The 20,004-nt window shown below is 38.0% G+C and overlaps 1 protein-coding gene across 1 annotated transcript in view; it reads left to right on the forward strand.

The window, feature by feature from the left end:
- The window catches only part of MAP3K1 (mitogen-activated protein kinase kinase kinase 1), a 48,820-nt gene that overhangs the window by 10,715 nt on the left and 18,101 nt on the right, over window positions 1–20,004 (forward strand). The window contains exons 2-3 of the mRNA XM_088520617.1: window positions 18,088–18,238; window positions 19,542–19,748. Of these exons, the coding sequence (XP_088376743.1) occupies window positions 18,088–18,238; window positions 19,542–19,748 (358 nt within the window). The remainder of the gene's footprint in view (window positions 1–18,087; window positions 18,239–19,541; window positions 19,749–20,004) is intronic.

Genomic DNA, 20,004 nt, shown 5'->3' on the forward strand with positions numbered 1-20,004 from the left:
CTGCTTCTGGATTTCCAAACACCCCCTTATCTAGACAAAGTGATGACTCACAGATTGATGATTTTGGTGAAAGAACAAAGCTGGCCTATGGATCTTGCCTTAAAGAAACTTTTAAAACTATTTATTTTCTGTGAAACCACAAGTAATCAGTGGGTAAGCATAAATACGGTTGAAGTCTTCATTGCAGTTGCAATAGTTAGCCAAGATTTTTTTCTTTTTTTGGCCTTTGACTATAGGACTATAGGAGTCAGTCAGTTCGTCCAAGCTTTCCCCAGTTTTGCCTGCAGTATAAAAAAAAATAATAAAGTAAGACTTTGTTTTTTTTTCCACTTAAACTCACTGTAGAGAAAAAAAAAAAAAAAGTTTCTCCTGAAGTGCCAGTGTCTGCTTCACCGTGTTTCCAAGTCTTGTTGTGATAAGGTCTACGTTTTGATACCTTGAAGGAAATGGGAAATGACACAATATGGGTCTTGCACTGTTACTCCCTTTCCATGTGCAAATAGAACACATGTTTTTATAACTGAGGAGGGGAAAGCTGGCTGTCATGAGGAAGCTGTTAGTGTAGCTAGCTCTTACCATGGCAACCTTTGATAAGGATTTGTTGCGTTACTGTATGCTTTACAGCAACTAAAATGATCTATAATTTTGAGTAAATACATTGAACTGTTTCAGTTTAACTACGTGAATACTTCCACTGCTATGAGTGAGCAGTCAGGGTATACATATTGAGAACTGTGCTATTAAATTAAAGTTTGCTTTTGATTTTGTGCAGGTGATTGACTGTCTTATTCTTAGTCTGGGTATTCTTAGGTGGTAGATGAGATTCCTTGTTCAAAAGTGTTTCCCATTTCTGTCTGCAGTGGTTGAACAGATACAGCTTGGTCCTGTATCCTAATATTAAGATAGTATTTGAAATTTTTGACATAACACTGTCTTTGGTTTTTCAGGATACAACTATTAGACTGAAGTTCTTTGGTTTCAGTCCAGTCTACATAGGACAACCTTGTTTCCAGTTGCAGAGTTTTATCTTCTGACACTTAGTGGACTTAAGATTCAGTCACCCTAGTCATGGATTCTGTATCCTGTTGCCTGTAAGCTTAATGTAGCAGGTAATTCAATGGGTAAGGTTGGCCTTCTGCTTCTGCTTACCAGCATGGCCACCTTCAGTGGCCAGCATAAAATGAACCTGTTCAGGGAAGTATTCCCACAAACAGTGCATTAGTAAGATGCCAGGTCTTGGCTTGTTTTATGCGCACGCTTTTCCTGACTGTATTTCAAACACTTCCTGGAGTCTGATTTTTCATTTTGCTTGTTACGTTTGCAACATAGTTCCTAATGGTCTGGAAAGTGTTTGTGCAAACCTTGCTTCTCCCATGCTTAAAATGGTCACATTTCTGAGAGTCTGCTACAGTGATGCAAATCCTCATGGTAAGGAGGAGTGGGTATGGAGTAGGCTTCTTATGTGATGTTAATTTTGACTCTATGGCTTAAAGCTGTAAGGCAAGCAGAGTGATCACAAGTGAGTGTGTCAACTAGGACAGCTACCAAGTGGCAGTGGGTGCTTAGTAACCCCCGATTTAATTTGCTGCTTCCTCATCCTTTAATAGTCTGAAGCACATCTGATGAGTGAGAGGTTTCTTGTTGGCATCGCAGGGAGATGCTTCATAGTATGTTGGTGGTATTGATTTTCTCTGAGTGAAAATATTTCCTGTTGTGAAGAAGAGAATTTCTTCTTTCTTGAGCTAGTGCAGTGAAACCTTGCACTGTATTTCCAACACTCTTAATGTTTGATTTATTACAAGAGAAGATATTGATGCTTCAACTTGCGTCCTAAGTTCACACGGTAAAGAGTGTGACTTCAGCCACAGATGTTCTACAGACATCAGGTATATATATGCCTACATATACCTGTGTTTCCTTCCTCGCCCAAGTGAGGTATGATTCAAGATCAGAGATGAGCAGCAACTCTATAGCATTTCATAGGCTTTAGCTGTTAATTTATGTTAAAACCTTAAAGTTTAATTTCAGAGCAAGAGAATCCAAATAAAAGTTTGAACCCTCACTTTGAACTCATGCATGGATAGTACTATATCTTTTTTTTTATTTAGTATTTTAATAAAATGCTACATCATTTTATGTTTCACTAAAACCCACCCAGCTGTTAGTAATTAACGATATACATCAGTTTGGCAGACTTTAGCATACTATTTTGCAGGAGTTTGTTGGAAACTAGTAACATGACAGAACCCAAAATATTTAGGCGAAGAGTTGAAAGCCAACATTTTTGCCTAAGGAATTACTTAGATTGGTCAGAAGATTACTCTAATGAAAAGCTCCTTTCTTAAGTTTCAGAAGATTCTGTTATTGTCCTTCCCCATCGCATACACAAATGCCTTATTTTGGTTTTGATAGTGTCTTAAGCAGGGTCATCTGTAGCTGACCAAACTAGAAGGCTTTCATTTCTGGTAAGTTAGTGTTGAAGAAAAAGATTTGGGGAAGTCACGACAGAAAAAGGAGGATGCTGTGGCAGTCCATGCATGCTGCTTTCGCAAATTTGTAAACTACAGATGTCAGCAGATGTTGCCTGACTTTGCCCAGTTGTGTGCCTAGCATTACTTGTTTGAGTAACAGATACTCGTTGTCTTCTGGCCTTGAAAGAAGGTGCAGTAAAAGTGCAGGCTGAAAGTTTTCCGTAGGCAGTTTGACATGCCTTAATTCTCAGTTTAGTAGGACAGATGCTGAATTAGTGTATTCCGTGTGATTCTGATTTATTCTGGTATGTAGTCATGTCAGCTGCCTTAATGACTTTTTGACTTCTATCTTGAATGTTTCATGACTTATTAAAAATTTTTAATAATCTAGCAAATCTAGCATCTAACTCTTCAGTATATGACCTGAATAACAGGAATAATCAGCCTTAGTTTTTATCTGTTGAAAGAAGTTCCCCTTGTCTGTGTTGCTGCAGCTTTACTGCATCACAGTCCTTTAATGTATGATCGAGTGTCTGACCTGTGACACTTTTTCTATCTTTACGTTTTGTTTTCTTTCAGTATCCTTGCACAAAAGTTAAATTCAAGCTTTATTAGATGATTTTTTAGTAGATAACTACTGCAGTTGTCTTATGCATAGTGTTTTGTGCGAGATTTCCTCTGTATGTTTCTTTAAATGTGTTGCTTAAAAATCTATCCTGCTTTAGATTTGTACTGATTGTATTTGGATTCTATTTTTAAACCCTCAAATAGATCGACCTTAGATTGTCAAAATTTGGACAATATGCATTTAGCTATTTTGATTATGACTTTCTTCATTTTGACATCTTGAATTCAAAGAGGAAATCTTAGTTAAGGCAGAACTAATGATTTGAACTTTCCAAATATGAGTGCATGTGCTTTAAGAAAACTAATTCTTCCTTTACATTTCCCTTGAAGCCAAGTATAGTTATGGCAGCTTGCAAATAAATGGAGTTAACTTTAAAATTGTGGATTCATCAGAATCCAGTACAAAGAGTGAGCAACTAACTCTTTTTCAGAAAGAACTAAAAAAACAAAGCCAAAGAACAGGCATTGGGTGAGTTATGCTGGGGTAGAGTTGCAGCTTGAATTCAATTCTATTCAATTGAATCAATTCTAACAGAAGTAAGTTCTGCTTTATCAAATCCAAGCTTCAGAAAGGACTGGAGGAGTCAGGCCTCTTTATATTTGCACATGTAGAAAGTCATTCTATTTAAATACAATGGAGCTTTAGAGTTAGTAATTTAAATGCTAAATTTGGAAAGTGCTTAACAACGCTTAGAGGCTTGGTGTTTTGGAAAATGAAATTGCTTTTATGGATACTTTAGTATGAGTTGGGAAGCTTTTGAAACAGTTGTACAATGTGAAGGAGGAGGCAGAGGAACCATCTAGAACTGCAGATGCTGATAATCTTCACCTTCTTTAGAAATATGAATGCGTTTTTATCAAGATGGCAGTGGGAACAAATTTACTGAAGACTGTGCTTATCAGCCATTTTCTCTTAAGTGATGTGGTTTGTCCTGGCTGTGTTTAGTGTTGAGTGCACAAAATGAAATGCATTTGCGTTAGTAATATGAAGCTGGAGTTGTGTATGAGTCTTCTAAGAACACCAAAGCTGTTTAATTTTCTAAAAATAACAAATTTAGTTGAGATGTTTCTCCAGGTAGAAAGGGTGACTTTTTCATCAACTCTTGATAGAGCAGTAGGGGTTTTTTTAGGTCTGTGTTTTTAAGAATTTGTTTATATTCTGCTAAATTATAATATGCTTCTGAAAATACAAGATTCTGTCAAAGTTGGTGTAGGTTCACTGCAGGCTACAGTAGAAGAAAAATGAATTGGGGAAGTTTCAGAAACCAGATTTAAAACATGCTTGAAAGCATGAATTCATTCACTTAGTCTTTTCCTTACCGTAGTGAATCATGGTGTTCAAAATACTGGAGAATTTTTGTGAGAAAGTACATACATTCAATGTAGATACCCATTTTATATTCTACTTTAATATGAATTGCTGGAACAAGTGAGTATGCTTCTGCAGCAAACTCTTATTTCAGTGTATCTCAGTTAATGGTGAGTTTTGTGTTGTGGTGTGGATAAGGAACTGGGCTCTGGCTTTTTTTCTGAAGTTGAGATAGTAAAGCTTGCAAAAATACCAGACTCAAGAGTTTTTTGTAGAAGCAAATGTTTTTTATTTTTGGCCAGCTTTAAAACTTGTAGTTTGCATTTGCAGAAGTTTTCTTCTGACAGTGGAGAGGAAGAGATAGGTCCTGGCTTGGCTGAGACTCTGGAACTGATTCAACATTGTCGTTTATGGTCTATTTTTCTGACTTTGCCTTTGTTACACACATATGCATCAAATGATTTCCCTGGTTCTTCACTGCAGTAAACAACAGGGTAAAAGTTGAGGACAAAATATTTCTGTATTTAGGATCTGTATTAGATCTGTGAGGGAGCTTTTGGGAAGTCTAGCTTATTTTCTGAAAGCACAGCTTCTCAAGGAACATTTACTGTCTTGTGAGACAAAAGTGTCTTGCAAGAATTTTATATCCAGATGTTGCTGAAATCAACTGAATTACCCCTGGAATAAACAGGAGACAAAATTATATAGATGAGTTAGAAATATGAGGATAATTTTTTTTTCTCTCTTGTTTATACCCATGTGTATGCGAAATACTCGAGTTAAGGAAGCCCTGCATTCATAAAATATTTTTGAGCCATATTTACTACTAACGACGTACTGCAGACTACTTAGTTTTATTTTCTGTAACATCGAATGACGTAAAAACGTGAAATGTCGTAGTTCTATTAGAGTAGAAGAGAGGAGATCAGTGATTAAATTATATATACCTACAAAAACTATGGCATGTTTTGTGAAGTAATTCCTGATGCAGGCCTAAGTAGTTTTGAAAGGTTACTGTCATGTAATTTTTTCAGAACTGATTTTTTAATTTACTACATTTTTCTCCAGAACTTGTGTTAATTGTTTGTCTTGCTTAGATAGAATTGCTTGTTTTATTTGTGGGACTACTATTAGTATCAGTGTAGGTGTGGTTCCTTTAATCTGATTGCAGGGTAGCAATCTTGCAGTGGAAGGCACCTTATCTTTAATGATAAAATCAGTTCGTGAAGCAGCGTAGAGATACGCAGTGGAATGTCCTTTTTTTTTTTATTTGCTTTTTATTGCACTGGATAAATAAAACTAGGAGGTGTTCAAGATTCAAACAGGGAAAACTCTTACCCCCTTCTCAATAGTGGAGGCATTTATGCTTTGTGGTAAATTAGAGTTAGAAATGTTGTCCGCATACCACTGAATTCTACTATACTTTCTTTACGTGAAAGAAGAACTATAGATACTTGATTCAATAATCTGATAGAAAACTTCTGGTTAACTAACTAGCTTGGCATGCTGATCATAATTTTTGTTGGCAACTCTTTCAAACGTGAGCTAGATTTTGTGCGGCCTTCTCAGCTAGAATGTTGTTTTAAAATTAATGCTAGTTATATATGTGTGACTAGCTCTTTTGCCTGTGAGGGTGAGCATGGAATATGCTGCTCTATGCATAAATACAAGTAGTTACTCTTTGTGCAATACCCAGTAAAACTGAGATTGCTAAGGAGGAGAATGAAAAGTCTACTTCTACTTACGTGGTAACTCGTATCACCTAAATCAGTGAATGTTACTCTTACTACTGTTAAACTACTGCTACACTTAAAACTAACTGCATTATATACCAATGACCCCATTTCCCTTGCTGTCTTTAAAAATTAGGCATGTCTGAATTTGTTTCTTCTGGATGACTGTCTTGTAGAAGACAGAGATAAACTGTAGGTAACAAGTGCCTTGTACATTTTTTTTTTTAGCTTAGTTCACATAGCTGAATCCTTAGCTGATGTTGAATTTGCCTTGGGCTTGAGGCAAAAGTGACTGAAAATGCGTCGTGCAGAGACCAGTCCCAAAGACTGCAGTCTGTGGTGCAAGGAATAAAAGCGCTTGTTCTCGAACTTAGCCTTTCCTGTTGTATTTGTAACATCTCCGCTAGAGTAAATGAGTCCTCTCAAGAGGACGCAGACTGCTACAGATAGTATGGTATGATATCAAGAAGTTCAAGTCTGTGCCAATTCTGTCTACCAACTTAACTGTTACATATTTTTAGTCAACAATATACTCCAATATTCATAGCAGTTTGCTGGCAGAAGTCACGTAATCCTGTTTGTCCTGCACACATTTCCCTTTTTATAATTGTTAAGGCAAAAAGCTGAATTTTTACATTGTCCAAACCAGTGTTCTTGGGTGTTTTTTTGAATGTAACGATCCAGCAAAAAGAACTGCTTCATAAAATGGCCTCAGACATTGAGATTGCAGTTTATTTTAAAGAAAAAAGAAACTTTTTGGTTTTATAAGATCTCTCCATGAGCTGAGTTGGCGCATATCTTATTTAGGCCTCGGAGAGAGAGCCTTTTTGTTGTCAGGGCCTTGGGGAGATTGGGGCTGGGGTCTTTTTGCCTTCTATTCTTTCATTTCACTGTTCACCGTTTTCAGCATCACAGTGAAACAGTATCAGTATCTAAGTGTACTATTCCTTTCCTGTATGCCTAGTAAATGCTAAAAGAATGAGTTGACAGTTTTGCTAGTTTTGCAGAGCAGGAAATTGCAACCTCTCTCTTATACCTTGTAGCTTACCTCGATGCCTGGAGCAGGAAGAGCTGCTCACACTCCCAGGAACACGTTCCCAGATGCCAGCACGAACAGTGTTTCTCTTACAGCTTTGTCGTTTGTGAAGAAACTGGTCACCCTTGTCACCCTTGGAAGAACTCGATGGTCTACAACCTCATTATAATGTGGTCTGCAACTTCTTATATATTTGAGTGGACTACTTAAGCATTCTGTTCTTGCATGTAATATATTTAGGTCAGTGATAGGCCTTTCCTCTTGCTTTTGTTTGCTGTATTAAGCTGTTTCTGGGAAAATGTGAATGTTGTTGTCCCTGGTGTTCAGTATTCTCATGCTTGCAGTTTGTTTGCTTTTTACCTAGTGTGTGTTTAGTATTCCCTTGATTCTCTGTGCTGGTATTTGAGAGAAAAATAGCACACAAGGGCTGGCGGAAGGTATCGTTCTACTTGTTCTTGCACTTCTACTGTGTATCAGCAGGCACTTGCTGTACAGAGCAGTACAGAGCTCGAGGGGCTTCTGGTCCCAGAGTGACAGAAGTGCGTGGCCAGAAGCCTTGTGAACGCACAATAGCTGCAGTTCCATGTCATCCCAGATTCTTGCTCTTGTCTTCAAGGCGTATGTTTAAGTTTTCAGGACCGAGAGGAATGACAAGGAGGATAGTGCTATGTTTCCCACCTTAGAGGAGGAAACTGATTGGGGAAGTGATATCTTGAGCCGAGAAATCAGGAAAGGGCTTCCAGTACATCCAACCTTGTGGCCTCAAGTCATAACCTTGATGTCTTGCTCAATAAATTGCGGCTGAAGGAAAACTTCAGATTTTGGTGATTGGAATTCCCAATTCTGTCATGCATGTGTTTTCATAATGAAACAACTTCTTGCCTGAAAGTGGTGCTCTCCAGCTCTGTGAACTTCAAAGCAGCGTTTGGGGCAGCTTCTTTGCTGATCGTGTGCTGTGTGCTCTGTAGTGGCATGTAGAGCTCCGGATTCAGAGCCTTGGTATTTAAATTACCTAATGCATTTTCATCTCCTTTATCATCGGTTCTAATGTTTAGTGGATGATAAAAGAATGTTCTAGCAGCAAATCCAAGATTCTGCTTGTAAGGATTTTATGGCCTTAAATGCTGTTCAGGGTTGTGTTTTGGTTTTGCTTGTTTGCTTTTGTTGGTTGTTGTTGTAATTTTAAATAGGGTGCTTCTTCATACTTAAGATGCATGAAACTGTTCCTTGTTTATGATGTAGACTTGTGTCTATGGGCATAATAAAGCTTAGAGTATCCATTGCACATCTAACTTGGCTTTAACAGATGTGTAATGGATGGAATTTTGCAGGCTCCCTCCCTCTGCAGGGATAAATTCTGTGTACTGTGAAAATAAGAAAAAAAGTGGCTAGGGTGCAGTGTTTTGATTTGTTTTCGTTCTTATATGAATGTTTGAAAGTTACTTTGCAAGCAAAGAAAAATCTTCTGCTATGTACTATTTCTGTGTTGCCTCTTGTAAGCCTCTCCTGGACTTCAAATTTTATTTATTTATTTTACAAGTGACCTTTACTTCAGTAGCATTAGCTGGGATTTAATTCAGTTTACTTTAAAAGACTATATTAAAGCTTTTTAAAGTAGCTTAATGCTCCTGTCACGTAGTCAGTAGACTAGGAACCTATATTAGCTTGCTGTGGGCTGCAGTGATGCTGCAAAGAGCAGCAGATCTGACATTGCTGCTTTAGTGTCTAGTTCAGCTCTAGCCTAAATGCATACAGTATGTGATACTGTAGAGGAACTGGATATTTTCATGTAAACCTGGAGTTTATTCATGTTTAATTCATCTTCACACAGCAAAGAGCAGGGAGCTAGAATACCCTTAAGCAACCTACAGGACAGAGACTGTCTTCTGTATCATCCTCTTCCTCTTGCCGTTCATGTGGTTGCATAGTAAAAGGGATTGCAAAATTGTTCTGGTTTAAAACCACAGCACTCGTTGAGGAAGTGACTGATGTCTGCTTTCCATGATGGTCATTGTCACTCTTCCTTTCTTTTCTATCTGGATGCTTATGTCTATTTAAGCACAGGATTAAATCAAACCAAGACCCTGTGAAAATGAACGGGACCTGATGAAAATTGATGTTACTGTGCTGTTCTGCCTGTAATAAATTGGAATAAAAAGCTTATACTGAGAATGCACTCTGAATAGACTCCATCATTGCTATGCATATAACTGCTAGATACACACTTTATTTAAGCTAGCTCAATTTAAAATTCATAATTCATGAAGTATTATTTTGTTCTAGTACCCAAACAGAGATGTACCTCACATGTCCAGTGTCCCTTTTGTTGTATGAATAAATCCTTTAGTTGGAATACTTAAAATGGTCAGCTGTGCTCGATTTTTGGAGCTAAAAATTCAATACTTCTGGTTTACTTTTTTTAGTGGAGGTTCCCAAAAGGTTTGTGTCTTGAGCGATGTCACACATGACAAGAGGACTTCTCTTAATAGGCAAACATTAATATTTTTTACATAAGTTGAACTTTATGAAGTTCTCATGAAGCAGTTGGTTATGTATCTATGACGCAGTGTATTTAACTTTGCCCCTTTCCTGCAAAGGGAAATGGAGCAGTCTTCGTGTATCTAAACGTGTCTGTCCGGATACAAGGACTAGCACAGTTTATGCAATTTGCCTATAGCTTTAATTTGTGTTGTGAAAGTATTTTTCTCTAATATTGGAAAGAGTTTATGTATATCTCTGTCATTTGTCAGGAAAATTAATGTTAAAGCTATTTTTACATCTTGGTTTTCTGGTCCAAAAGTAATACGGTGCTTTTACTTCAGTGTAGAACTCAAGTGAGCTCTAATGTCTCATCCCTAGCTGAATGTAACTGCTTTATGTCAGCTCTCTTCACTGAGATGCTCTTGGGGAGGGGAGAAGGGGCAGAAAATGAGGCAAGGAACCCTGTTTGTCATTGCATTCAGGCCTTATGAAGTTCATGTCAGAGCATCTCAGCTGACACCAGGAATAGTCACAAAATATCTCACAAAAATATCTCACTACTATTATTTTAGATTGACAGCATCAGAATTGCAGAGAAATTGCTCTACTGAATTGCAAACTTTATCAGCAAATGGAGTAACATAGTTGTGGGAGGAAGATGTTTTTGGGGAAATGTTATTGGTGAGATTACATGAACTGTCCACAGAAGCCTAGCATATGGTATCTCAGAGCAAATACAGTCTTGTCTTGGAGCTGCGTAGAAGTGCAACTTGATTTGAAAGCACACTTACAAAATCTTGACTTTGTTCTTCCATTCTGTGGACCTACCTGAGTGCTGCTAACTCAGCTGAAGCAATGCTTCAGATCTTGCAGCTCTAGTTAGACTAGTTTAGTTGAAAAGCTTAAGTGACCCCAGGCTATTTGTCTGCTGTGTAAATGATGCTCTGAGTAGTGGTACATATGGTACTAAATTACTGAAAATGTTTCAAAATCAGCAAGAGCTTTGGAGAGAGGACTTATACTGTAATATTTTAAGCAACGATTTGAAGTTTGTGCTAATTGAGATGCATGTAAGTGAATTATATATTTTTTCCCTATCAGAAATCTGATGTTTGCTCCTCTCTTACTATGGGGAGTAAGCAGAGTTACATGCAGCAGTTTAAATTGTTGCTGTTCCATCTCTGTATTCCAGTGCTGGAAGTTGGCCTCAGCTATGGCAGAGTTGACTGAAGGGAGAAAGCCTGTCTGCCTGGGCTCTCGCAGGCTAAATATACTACTCAACTCTAACCTGCTGCTAGACTTGATGGTGTTATTTGTATAAAACAAGTAACTGTTCTTTTTGAAGTTATGTGGCAGAATTATATATAGTAGTAAGTGCTATGAGGAGAAAGGAAGGCTATAATAAACAGCTGAAAAAGACAATCTTAAACTACCTCAGATCTTGATTAAAAGCCAAAGTAACTGGGTAGCAAGCAAAATGGGAAAATAAATCATACTAGAAGCAGGGTGTATATATAGTAATGAGTTGTCCTGAAGATCTTTGCCAGCACAGGATAGCCTACAATTTAAAACGTGATTTCATTGCAAGGCAGCATATTGCTGTGTGAACCTCATAAAATGCAAGGTTCTTGCAAGAATTGTTGAACATATTTTATTATGTTTTATATAAGAAGTTAAAAGGCTCATATAGTTTGAAAAAGGTGCGACATCATAAGTTCTTGTAAAGTATTCGATAGTGGTACTTATTCCCTGATGTTAGTCACTGTTAAAGATGTAAGCAAGTCCTAAATGAGGCCAAACTTGAAGTTTAAAAGCATCATTGTAATTTCATTATTTCCCCTTTTCTAAAAAGAAGTCCAGTGCGCACGAGAGAGATGAATAATCATTGTCTCTGAAAACATCTTCTCTGCCTACAGATACATTTATCTCTTCATATTTAGTGCCATGGATGATCATCTTACAGCTATGTTTCACCTGTGTCCCATTGAAAATACCTTCAATATTTGTTAAAAAAAAAAAAAAATCTCAGTATGCAAGTAAATGCTTTTATGTGATCATACTTTTGTAGCTTGGGCAATATAAGACCGCTTCCTCTTTTGAAACAGGATGGTCTTTGTGTGCTGGTGGGCTGTGATGAATAAGGCTCTTCCTTGCAAGTCTTGCAAACAAGAGTGGTGTTTGAGGGCTCTGTCAGCTTTCAGTTGTTTGACTTTTCCATTCTTGCAGTTTTCTGAACTCCCCATGTTCATAAAACTTTATCTTCCAGCTTGTCTACATGCATTCCTGCTTAGAAATTTTATGCTCTATCACACTATTTTTTTCTCCTTCCCTGTTTCTTTAAAATCAGTCGAAGATGACCGAAGTAAATTTAGCTACTCTGTTTTCGTCTGGCTGAAAGTGTCATTATTTTTTCAGAGGAGCAAATTTCATAATGGAATTATAAACTGGGATCATCCTATTAGTTTTGTTGATTGGAAATCATAGCAGAAGATTTACTCTCCAGTTTTGGAAAACTTTCATCTGTTGCTCTTGAAAGAATATATTGATAGCAGTAAGAAACCATTCATAGTTCTGCTTTAAAAAAAAAAAAAAAAAAAAAAAAACACAATTGGCATGATGATGTTCACTTTTAAAATACTACTGCTTATTTTATATATTTGGGGGCTTCAGTGTCCCAGTTGAGAGTTTGATTTGACTTACCACATAAATGCATGCTCCAGAGTGCTTGGGAGGCAGATGAATATCAGTGTGGCTTTCCATTTGCCCATCTTCATCCAAAAAATAGTCCTGAGGGTCTGGAGCCTCTGGGAGGGTATGTTTCTGTAGCGTTATGGTTTTATGCCACTGTAGGAAAGTGTTTTCTGCGATTTTTAAAATCTGTTTTTAAGCAAGGACAGGAAAAATCCCTTTCATTTAGAGACCTGTTTGCTTGTAACAGGGCAAGGATGCAAGGGATGAAGTATTTATGATTAGTATCAGCTATTATATTTTGAAGGTATGTGGAGACATAGCCGTATTGAGAACACAATGTAGATTTTAATTTGTCTAATTTATAAGTGGGATGATGTGAATACAGCAAAGCTTAAATAAAACCTCACAGTCAAGAATAATACACTGAGGAGTCAAAGAAAAAATGATGTATTTTGTTAAGCAGTGTTTCATCTGCTTAATGTCCTGCAAACTGCTTCCTTGCTTTGTTATCATAGGCTAACTTGATTATTACTGTATTTTTATTTCTTACTACTTTTTGCTTTAAGGCTGCTTCACTATGTATTCCCCCTTCAACAGATAAGATTCCTGTGTTACTGCCTCTGCACAGCCTGGATTTTAAAAAAAGAAGTTTCAGCCATGTGCTAGCTTGAGTTTTGAATGCCTTTTCCTGCCATTTTCTCCTCGTGTCATGCTAGCTGGGTGTTATCTTACAAAAATAAACACTTTTAATGGTAGCTGCCATTGTTGGGCTGGGCGTAGCTGCTATGAGCTCCTCATAGTCTAGACGAGGGGATGGGACGGGCAGTCCCAAATCGCTCCTCCTTGTTCTGTCCAGAGAGCACCTCGAGTAACTTCCCCAAGGGCTCGGGTGCTGAGGAGCTGAAGTTGGCATCTTCATGGCAAGATAACAATTTATCTGTGACTCTATGCCACTAAGAAATATCCTGGCTCCAGTGCTTGCTTAATTTAGCTTGCTGTGATACAGGATTTCAAAAATAAACTAATGATATTAATTTCCAATAAAACTTAGATTGGAGTAAACTCTCATTAGAGTGTTTCCTCTCTTTCCAGATAGCTTGTCCATCTATTTGTAAAATGGAACATTATCTGAAAAGGCGGACTATCCAATAAGAAAACCAGCCCTAGGGAAGGTATATAAATAAAGTAGATCAGGATGATTAGCACAGTGGAGTCCAAGTTCATGACCAAGTGAGCTCCTGAGTGCTACTAGATAAGAGTAATAACAGTTTAAGGAATTATATTATTTTGAAAAGAGCAGGTTTGGGTTTTCATTTCTCCCTCTATGCTATTTACTGTCTAAAGAATTAAGACATGTTATTTCTTATGCTGTATTATAAAAATTCCTAGCAAAGAAATGTACGCTTTTTTTTGTATTTGTTTTCTTTTGTGACTTGTTCTTGAGTGTCTCTTTCTGAGAGAATTTGAAATTCTCATTGCAATGGCCATCTTAGGACCCTTGATTTCTACTGCTAATTCTGCTGTTGTGAACAGTGCCGGAATGGTCTAAATTTCCTTTGTTTATAATTCCTCCTTTCTTCATTCAAAGTAGGCCCATAACTAACTCAAAATAGTGTTTTTTCTCATAGTCAATATACAGACATATAATGAATCTGCATTGAGTGCTGTTTGATTTATAGTTCTTCATAGTGTATTTTAGTTCTGACCTGACCACTTGCATGTTAACCCATTGTGTTTCACCCAGTACTCCTGGTTTAGGTTTGACAGGCTTCAAGGTCTGAACGTGCAACTCAGTTTGGTGCTTAAGAGGTTAAACCGTGTGCCACGCTTCAAGAACTTGAGGCTGCTCTGCATGCAGGGTGTTGAGTAGATGAGATAGGACAAGGCAGAAACTTGGTCCTGTGTTTCTGAAAGAAAACAGAAGAGCTCTCGCATTTCAACCTGGCGAATAAAAAAAAAAAAAAAAAAAAAGTCACTTGATAATACTTGGTCCTTAGGATCCTTCTCATGTTGTTCAGGTGAACTATCTACATTGCTGTCAGTGAATTTTCATATTGCAAACCTTTCTTTTTAATGATCTTAGTGCAGTTCTCCAGGTAATTCTTGTCTGTATGAGAGAGAGGGATGGGGGCCAAGCCCAAGGGTTGTTCTTGGTGGCCCCAGCGTGAACTGGACATACTGGCTTCTGTTTTCTGAGTATCTGGAGCTTGTCGAACAGTAATAAACTTACTAAAGCTTTCTGATTCTAAAAATTCTGCTCTTAGATGGAAAAAGCTTTTAGTGCAGGTTCTAGAGAATAAAAATCTCAGACTCTTTCCAAACTTCTTGTTCTGAGAGCAAAGAGTTTGAGGTGTCGCATGATTAAGCTGCTGTCTGTACATTTCGAAGATATTCTAGTGAGTGTGTATGCCTTGGTGCATCTGAGTTAGTACTGGAGATTAAACCAGAAGAAATAAAAAGACCTAGGGATCCATTGCAGTCCTTGCTTCAGGTATCTAACAGCAGGCTTCTTAAGAAAGCTGCCTAAAGCCTACTTCATTAGGTTTGCTGCAAATACCTGGTATAAATAGAGGTCAGTTACTTGGCTTCTTATGCAGGAATACTCATTTCCAATGAGCAGTGAGTAGTTTCTTCCATATTTTCATGTTCTCTGTGGGCTTGTTTTCCACTTACAGGAAAATACTGAAAGAAATAGGATACACTGGCTCCTGAAATTATTTTGATGTAAAGATAAACTGGCTCTCACCTGCTCCTATTTTCCATCAGGAAGCTGCAGGGAAACCTGTCTGGTGTTTAAATTCTCTTCATTTCCTTTCTTCCAGAAGTATTGAATCATTGTGGCATAGAGATCCAGTTGCTAAAGCATAACTGTGCAATAGCTGTTTGCAAGTGTGCAGAATTAAGATGGGAGGGTGAGGGGGGTGAACGAGCTATGTTTTGCTGTCTGTCTTGCAAAAGATGTGACATTAGGCTGTTTCTGTGCAATACATTAATCTTAGACATAGTTTGAAAGTTCATGAAGCGAGTAGTTCAGAGAGAATAACGCAAATATTAATGTAGTTGGACTCATTAAAAACCAGTAGTTATCATACTTAGGCCTGCTGTGCAGCTCACAGTGCACTAAATAGAGTGGCTCAGTACTTTAGAATGCCAGTTTAGCTCTAGTTTCCCCATATCAATCTGGCATCTAACTCTGAGTTCCTGTTTGAGATGGGGAAGGAGAGTGTTGCTTTCGTATGCCTCTTTCATCTCCCACTGAATCCTCTTATTGCTGTTCAGATCAAGTACTGCCGAGACCTGCTTAACTTGAATCACGGGCAACTTTTGCTGCATCAAGACCAGAATGCTCCCTACTTTGCAAGGCTGAGTCCTTGGGGAAGTTCGTGGGGTGTTTGTACTGGTTTCTCGTGGCAATGCGGAAGGCAACGATATGGGCACTCGGTTGAGCACTGCAACGAGGGCCATGAACACAAAGCTCCTGCTGCTGGGTGGACCTGGGGCCTCTGCTTCAGAGAAGCACTGAGGGTTCAGGCTGTACAGACTGTGCTATGTGGATGTACTCAGTCTGGTGCAGCGACTTGCAGTATGCAGGAGGACTGAGAAATAAATCTTGGTTTACGGGCAGAAGCTTTCAAACTCTGTTGTTCTTTGCCACCTGAATGGAAGCAAAGTGAAGAGGTTTTTGTGCAGCTTGGTTTGACTGTTGTGCAGAAGAGGAAGATTATTGCTGCTGCTTTTTAGAGAACAAGTGCAGATTGTGAAGCCTTTTCTGTTGTGCTACGTTATTCTTGAATTCAAGACCAAGGGCCTCTAAAAGACCTTTTTTTTTCGTATCCGTTGGGGAGTTAATCATGGCTATCTGAACAGATGAAATACTATGCCATTCTTTTGCTGCTGGGATTGTGATCTCTGTCTTGTATACAAAGTATTCATGCAACCGAAATGGTTCCTGACAAGCAATTAATTTTAGTATATAAAAAATGAGACTGTCCATTTTTCTTTTTGTAGCTATCATTTGAATTTGTGCATTTCTGTACCTGCAGTTCTTAAGCAGGCAAAGATCCTTTTGATATTGAAGTGATTTATTTATTTATTTTAAAGTAAGGAGAGGAGAAAAAAAAATCTCTTTAAAGACTCTGAGTGCTGCTTTCATTTTATTTTAAGGATTTGGGTGTGTTCTCAATTTGGTGTCTTCTTGCTACTGCAATGTCTTTCACTTATTTTTTTTCCTCTGTATTTCTTTGTATGTCACTCAAAGATAAATATTTTTCGAGTGTCATTAATGTAAGTTTTGAAAGTAAGCCAGCATTACCACTTAACCTCTAGAAAAAGATGTTTATTTAAGGTAGTATTTTCTATTTACAGACTTTGAAGGTATTTAATCTTTAGACATCCTTCTGAGCATCTATAATCAGACTTGTTAACAATCTGTTAACAATGTATTTACATCTTGCTTAAAAGAAAGGGGGGAAAGTATTTTGTTTAGGGTGTCCATCTGCTTATTGCATTTCAGCACTGCACAGGAAAAGCCATTTCCTGTCTCAGAATACTTTGTTTCCTTTGTCTCTACAATGAGGAGAAAGAGTGCTTTACTACCAGTGAAAACCTCACATTCTTCTAATTAAAGAACTGTAATAAGTGAACCTTATGCTGATTGAACAGGCATTGCTGATGCCATTGAACCATTGCTGATGAACAGGCATTTAAATTTTAATATTTTTTTATTGCAGAGAAGGTAATTCATATTAAGCTATGAAAGGCATGACCTCTATGTTATTATTACGTCCTTGTCTTTCACTCTACTCTGATTTTATTTTTTAAAATTAATTGGATTCTGAGAGTTGGCTTAATAAAGCTTATTTTTTTGGAAAGACAGCAAGCTTTTCGAAGGCGATTGTGTGCTGCTCTTTAAGAACGTGGTTTTCTGGGTGATTTAGCAGATAGCTCAACAGAATCAGGAAATCTTCCAGACTGTTCATGTTTGTTATTCAGTATCTGAGAGTATTTTGGGGATTTTGTTATTGTTGTTGCTAGCAATTACAGGCAACTACTTAGCTGTGGATCAGAAGGTATGAGCCAGATGGATTACGCTTTCATTTTGCAGATATGACTTGCTGTGAATTTCACTGCACTTAGAGCTGACTAGAAGTACATTTTAGTCATTGGTCATTTAGAAAGCAGCTCAGAGGGACATTAGCCTTCCTTTTATGACTTCTGGTTTAAGCATACTGAGTAGTAGCTTACAGGACTCCTCTTTTTTGAGGAGGAGTTTCATGCATGGGATTGTGTAGTCGCAAGCACGTGCGTCCTATGAAGATGAAACGTAGGTTTAATTTGTATGCATGGTGTAAGTTGCTCTAAAATATGATTTTACAATTGCCAGTAAATGCATGAATAATCACAACACTTCTGAAACATTTTGGGAATGACATATAGGTTGATCTTTCTATTAGTTAAATATTTGCTGAGACTTGCCTTTTTACTGAGTGTCCGATATTTCAAGCAGTAGGCATATTCTAAAGAAATATGCCTCTAAACAGGTATGCTCCAAACTGCAAAATACAAAATTTGTCACAGTAATAGTTAATGGGCTTACTGTAGCCTGCTGGAGTTAGTGTTTTAGTAACTGCATTGTGAGGTGGTAGGGGGAATGGCGCAAGATTTGAGTGCTGTGATATTATGCTCTGACTAAAAATAACTGTATTCATACTTACGAAAATTCTTTTTTCTTTCATGTAGCCGTGACATGGAGAATAAAGAAACCCTCAGGGGGTTGCAGAAAATGGATGACCGCCCAGAAGAGCGCATGATCAGGGAGAAACTCAAGGCAACGTGTATGCCAGCCTGGAAGCACGAATGGCTGGAAAGAAGAAGCAGAAGAGGGCCTGTGGTAAGTGGCGTTCAAGGAAGGGCAGTGTCTGTAATTACTACAAATAGAAGGCACTGAAAGTTGCAGGCATTCTTTTAGGAACTTTATCTAAGAAGCTCATGGACTTGTAGTTTTGATCCTTTTGTTCATTTTAATGAGCTGTTTAACAGGAAATTGTGGGCAACTTTCTGAAATGTACACGTGTATTAAATTTTACTGAGGCAGGGGGAAGCCAAAAGCTGAGCTTAATATGAAACATGGCTGTATCAACACTGCCCTCTAATGTCAGCAACTGCAGGAACTATTATGATTTTTACCTAATGAAGAACTAGCGATGAGTATGAAACTGCACTGGGCTGGTTGTACTCCCGTGTTTTTAAGGGTTTCATGATTTCATATATTGCAAGTGCAAAGCCCAGCAGCTTAAAGCGTATCAGACAAAATAGTTTAGCTTTTTATAACGGGTTTTTTTTTTTTTTTTTTACTGCATAACTTGAAACTGTCATTCCCTTGCTCAACCATTTTTCCTTGACGTTTCTGGGATTTTATTATAATTTTCTGTGCTCCAGATTCTCAATTACTACCACTTTAACCTAAATGCCTTTTCAAACACCAGCAATTGGTAACAGTAACCTGTTCTTAGATATGTACATTTGCCTTCTGACCTTTTGGGGAAGAAAGCAAGCATTACATTGATTGGTGCATTCATACAGCATTCAATATGGTGACTTCCCAATGTAAAATAAACAGTGTTTGGTTTAAGAATATGGATCTAAGTTTTTTCCTTTCTCAGGCAATGCTCTCAAAGCAGCAAACGCCTAATTCTTCACCTGCTTCAACTGGAATGCCTTTCTTAGTAAAGGAATAGCTTTTGTAAGATGGTTTAAATGCTTTTGTTCCAAAATAGTATTCAGTCTTGTGGCCAAAGTGCAAATCATGAGGTAGAAAAGGACGTCATCCTGGATGTCTCCCCCTTCTCAAACTCAGAGCTGTCGTATAGACAGTTTGCTTATTGGCATTAGCAGAGAGGGTCCCTTTCATTTATTGCCTAATTTAGAGGGATCTCTACAACTGCCTAGGAGAGGGTCTACAGCTGCATTGCTGGAAGCTTTCTTCTAGCTGTGAGTCAAGCCTCTAAATTATGAAGAAATTCCTATAGAGTTAACCCCTGCCGTGTATTAACAGTAAAATCTAAGAAATTTGCAGACTGCGTATGTGTAAGTAGTGAATCAATTATAATGCTACTAACCCTAGTTCTGAGTAATTTGTTTTCACATACAATGATTATTTTTGAAACTAACATACATGGTTGAATTCCTGCAAGGTGGTGAAACCTATCCCTGTGAAAGCAGATGGATCTGAAATGAGCAAACTGTCTCTAGAATCTCAGGCTGAAGGACAGAGCACGGCTTCTTCACCCACGCAGAAAGGGAGACGTAGCCCTTCTCCCAGCAGCTCCTCTTCATCATCCTCGAGGACTGTTAAATCTGAATCCCCAGGAGTCAGAAGAAAAAGGGTATCTCCAGTGCCTGTAAGTCACAAATTATGGTGTAATTATTAATTTTCCTACTACATATTCAGTTTTGCAGATACTTGTGTTCTGTTAGCTTGACTGCATAAAAAGATGCCAGGGGGTTTTTCTTTAAGTTTGGAATGTCAGTTCTCCTGGCAGATATGTTTCCTAAGTGGATAGGCCTGTTGTGCTGAACTAAGATTCCTGCAGAAAGGAGTTACCCGTATGCCCTTTGTGATTCTCTGTGACAGGGCTGCGCTTTATGTATGTGTTA

The sequence above is a fragment of the Tinamus guttatus genome, unplaced genomic scaffold (genome assembly GCF_059628265.1).
Source record: "Tinamus guttatus ecotype Peru unplaced genomic scaffold, ASM5962826v1 Tinamus_guttatus_pri_ptg000094l, whole genome shotgun sequence".
Taxonomy (NCBI): domain Eukaryota; kingdom Metazoa; phylum Chordata; class Aves; order Tinamiformes; family Tinamidae; genus Tinamus; species Tinamus guttatus.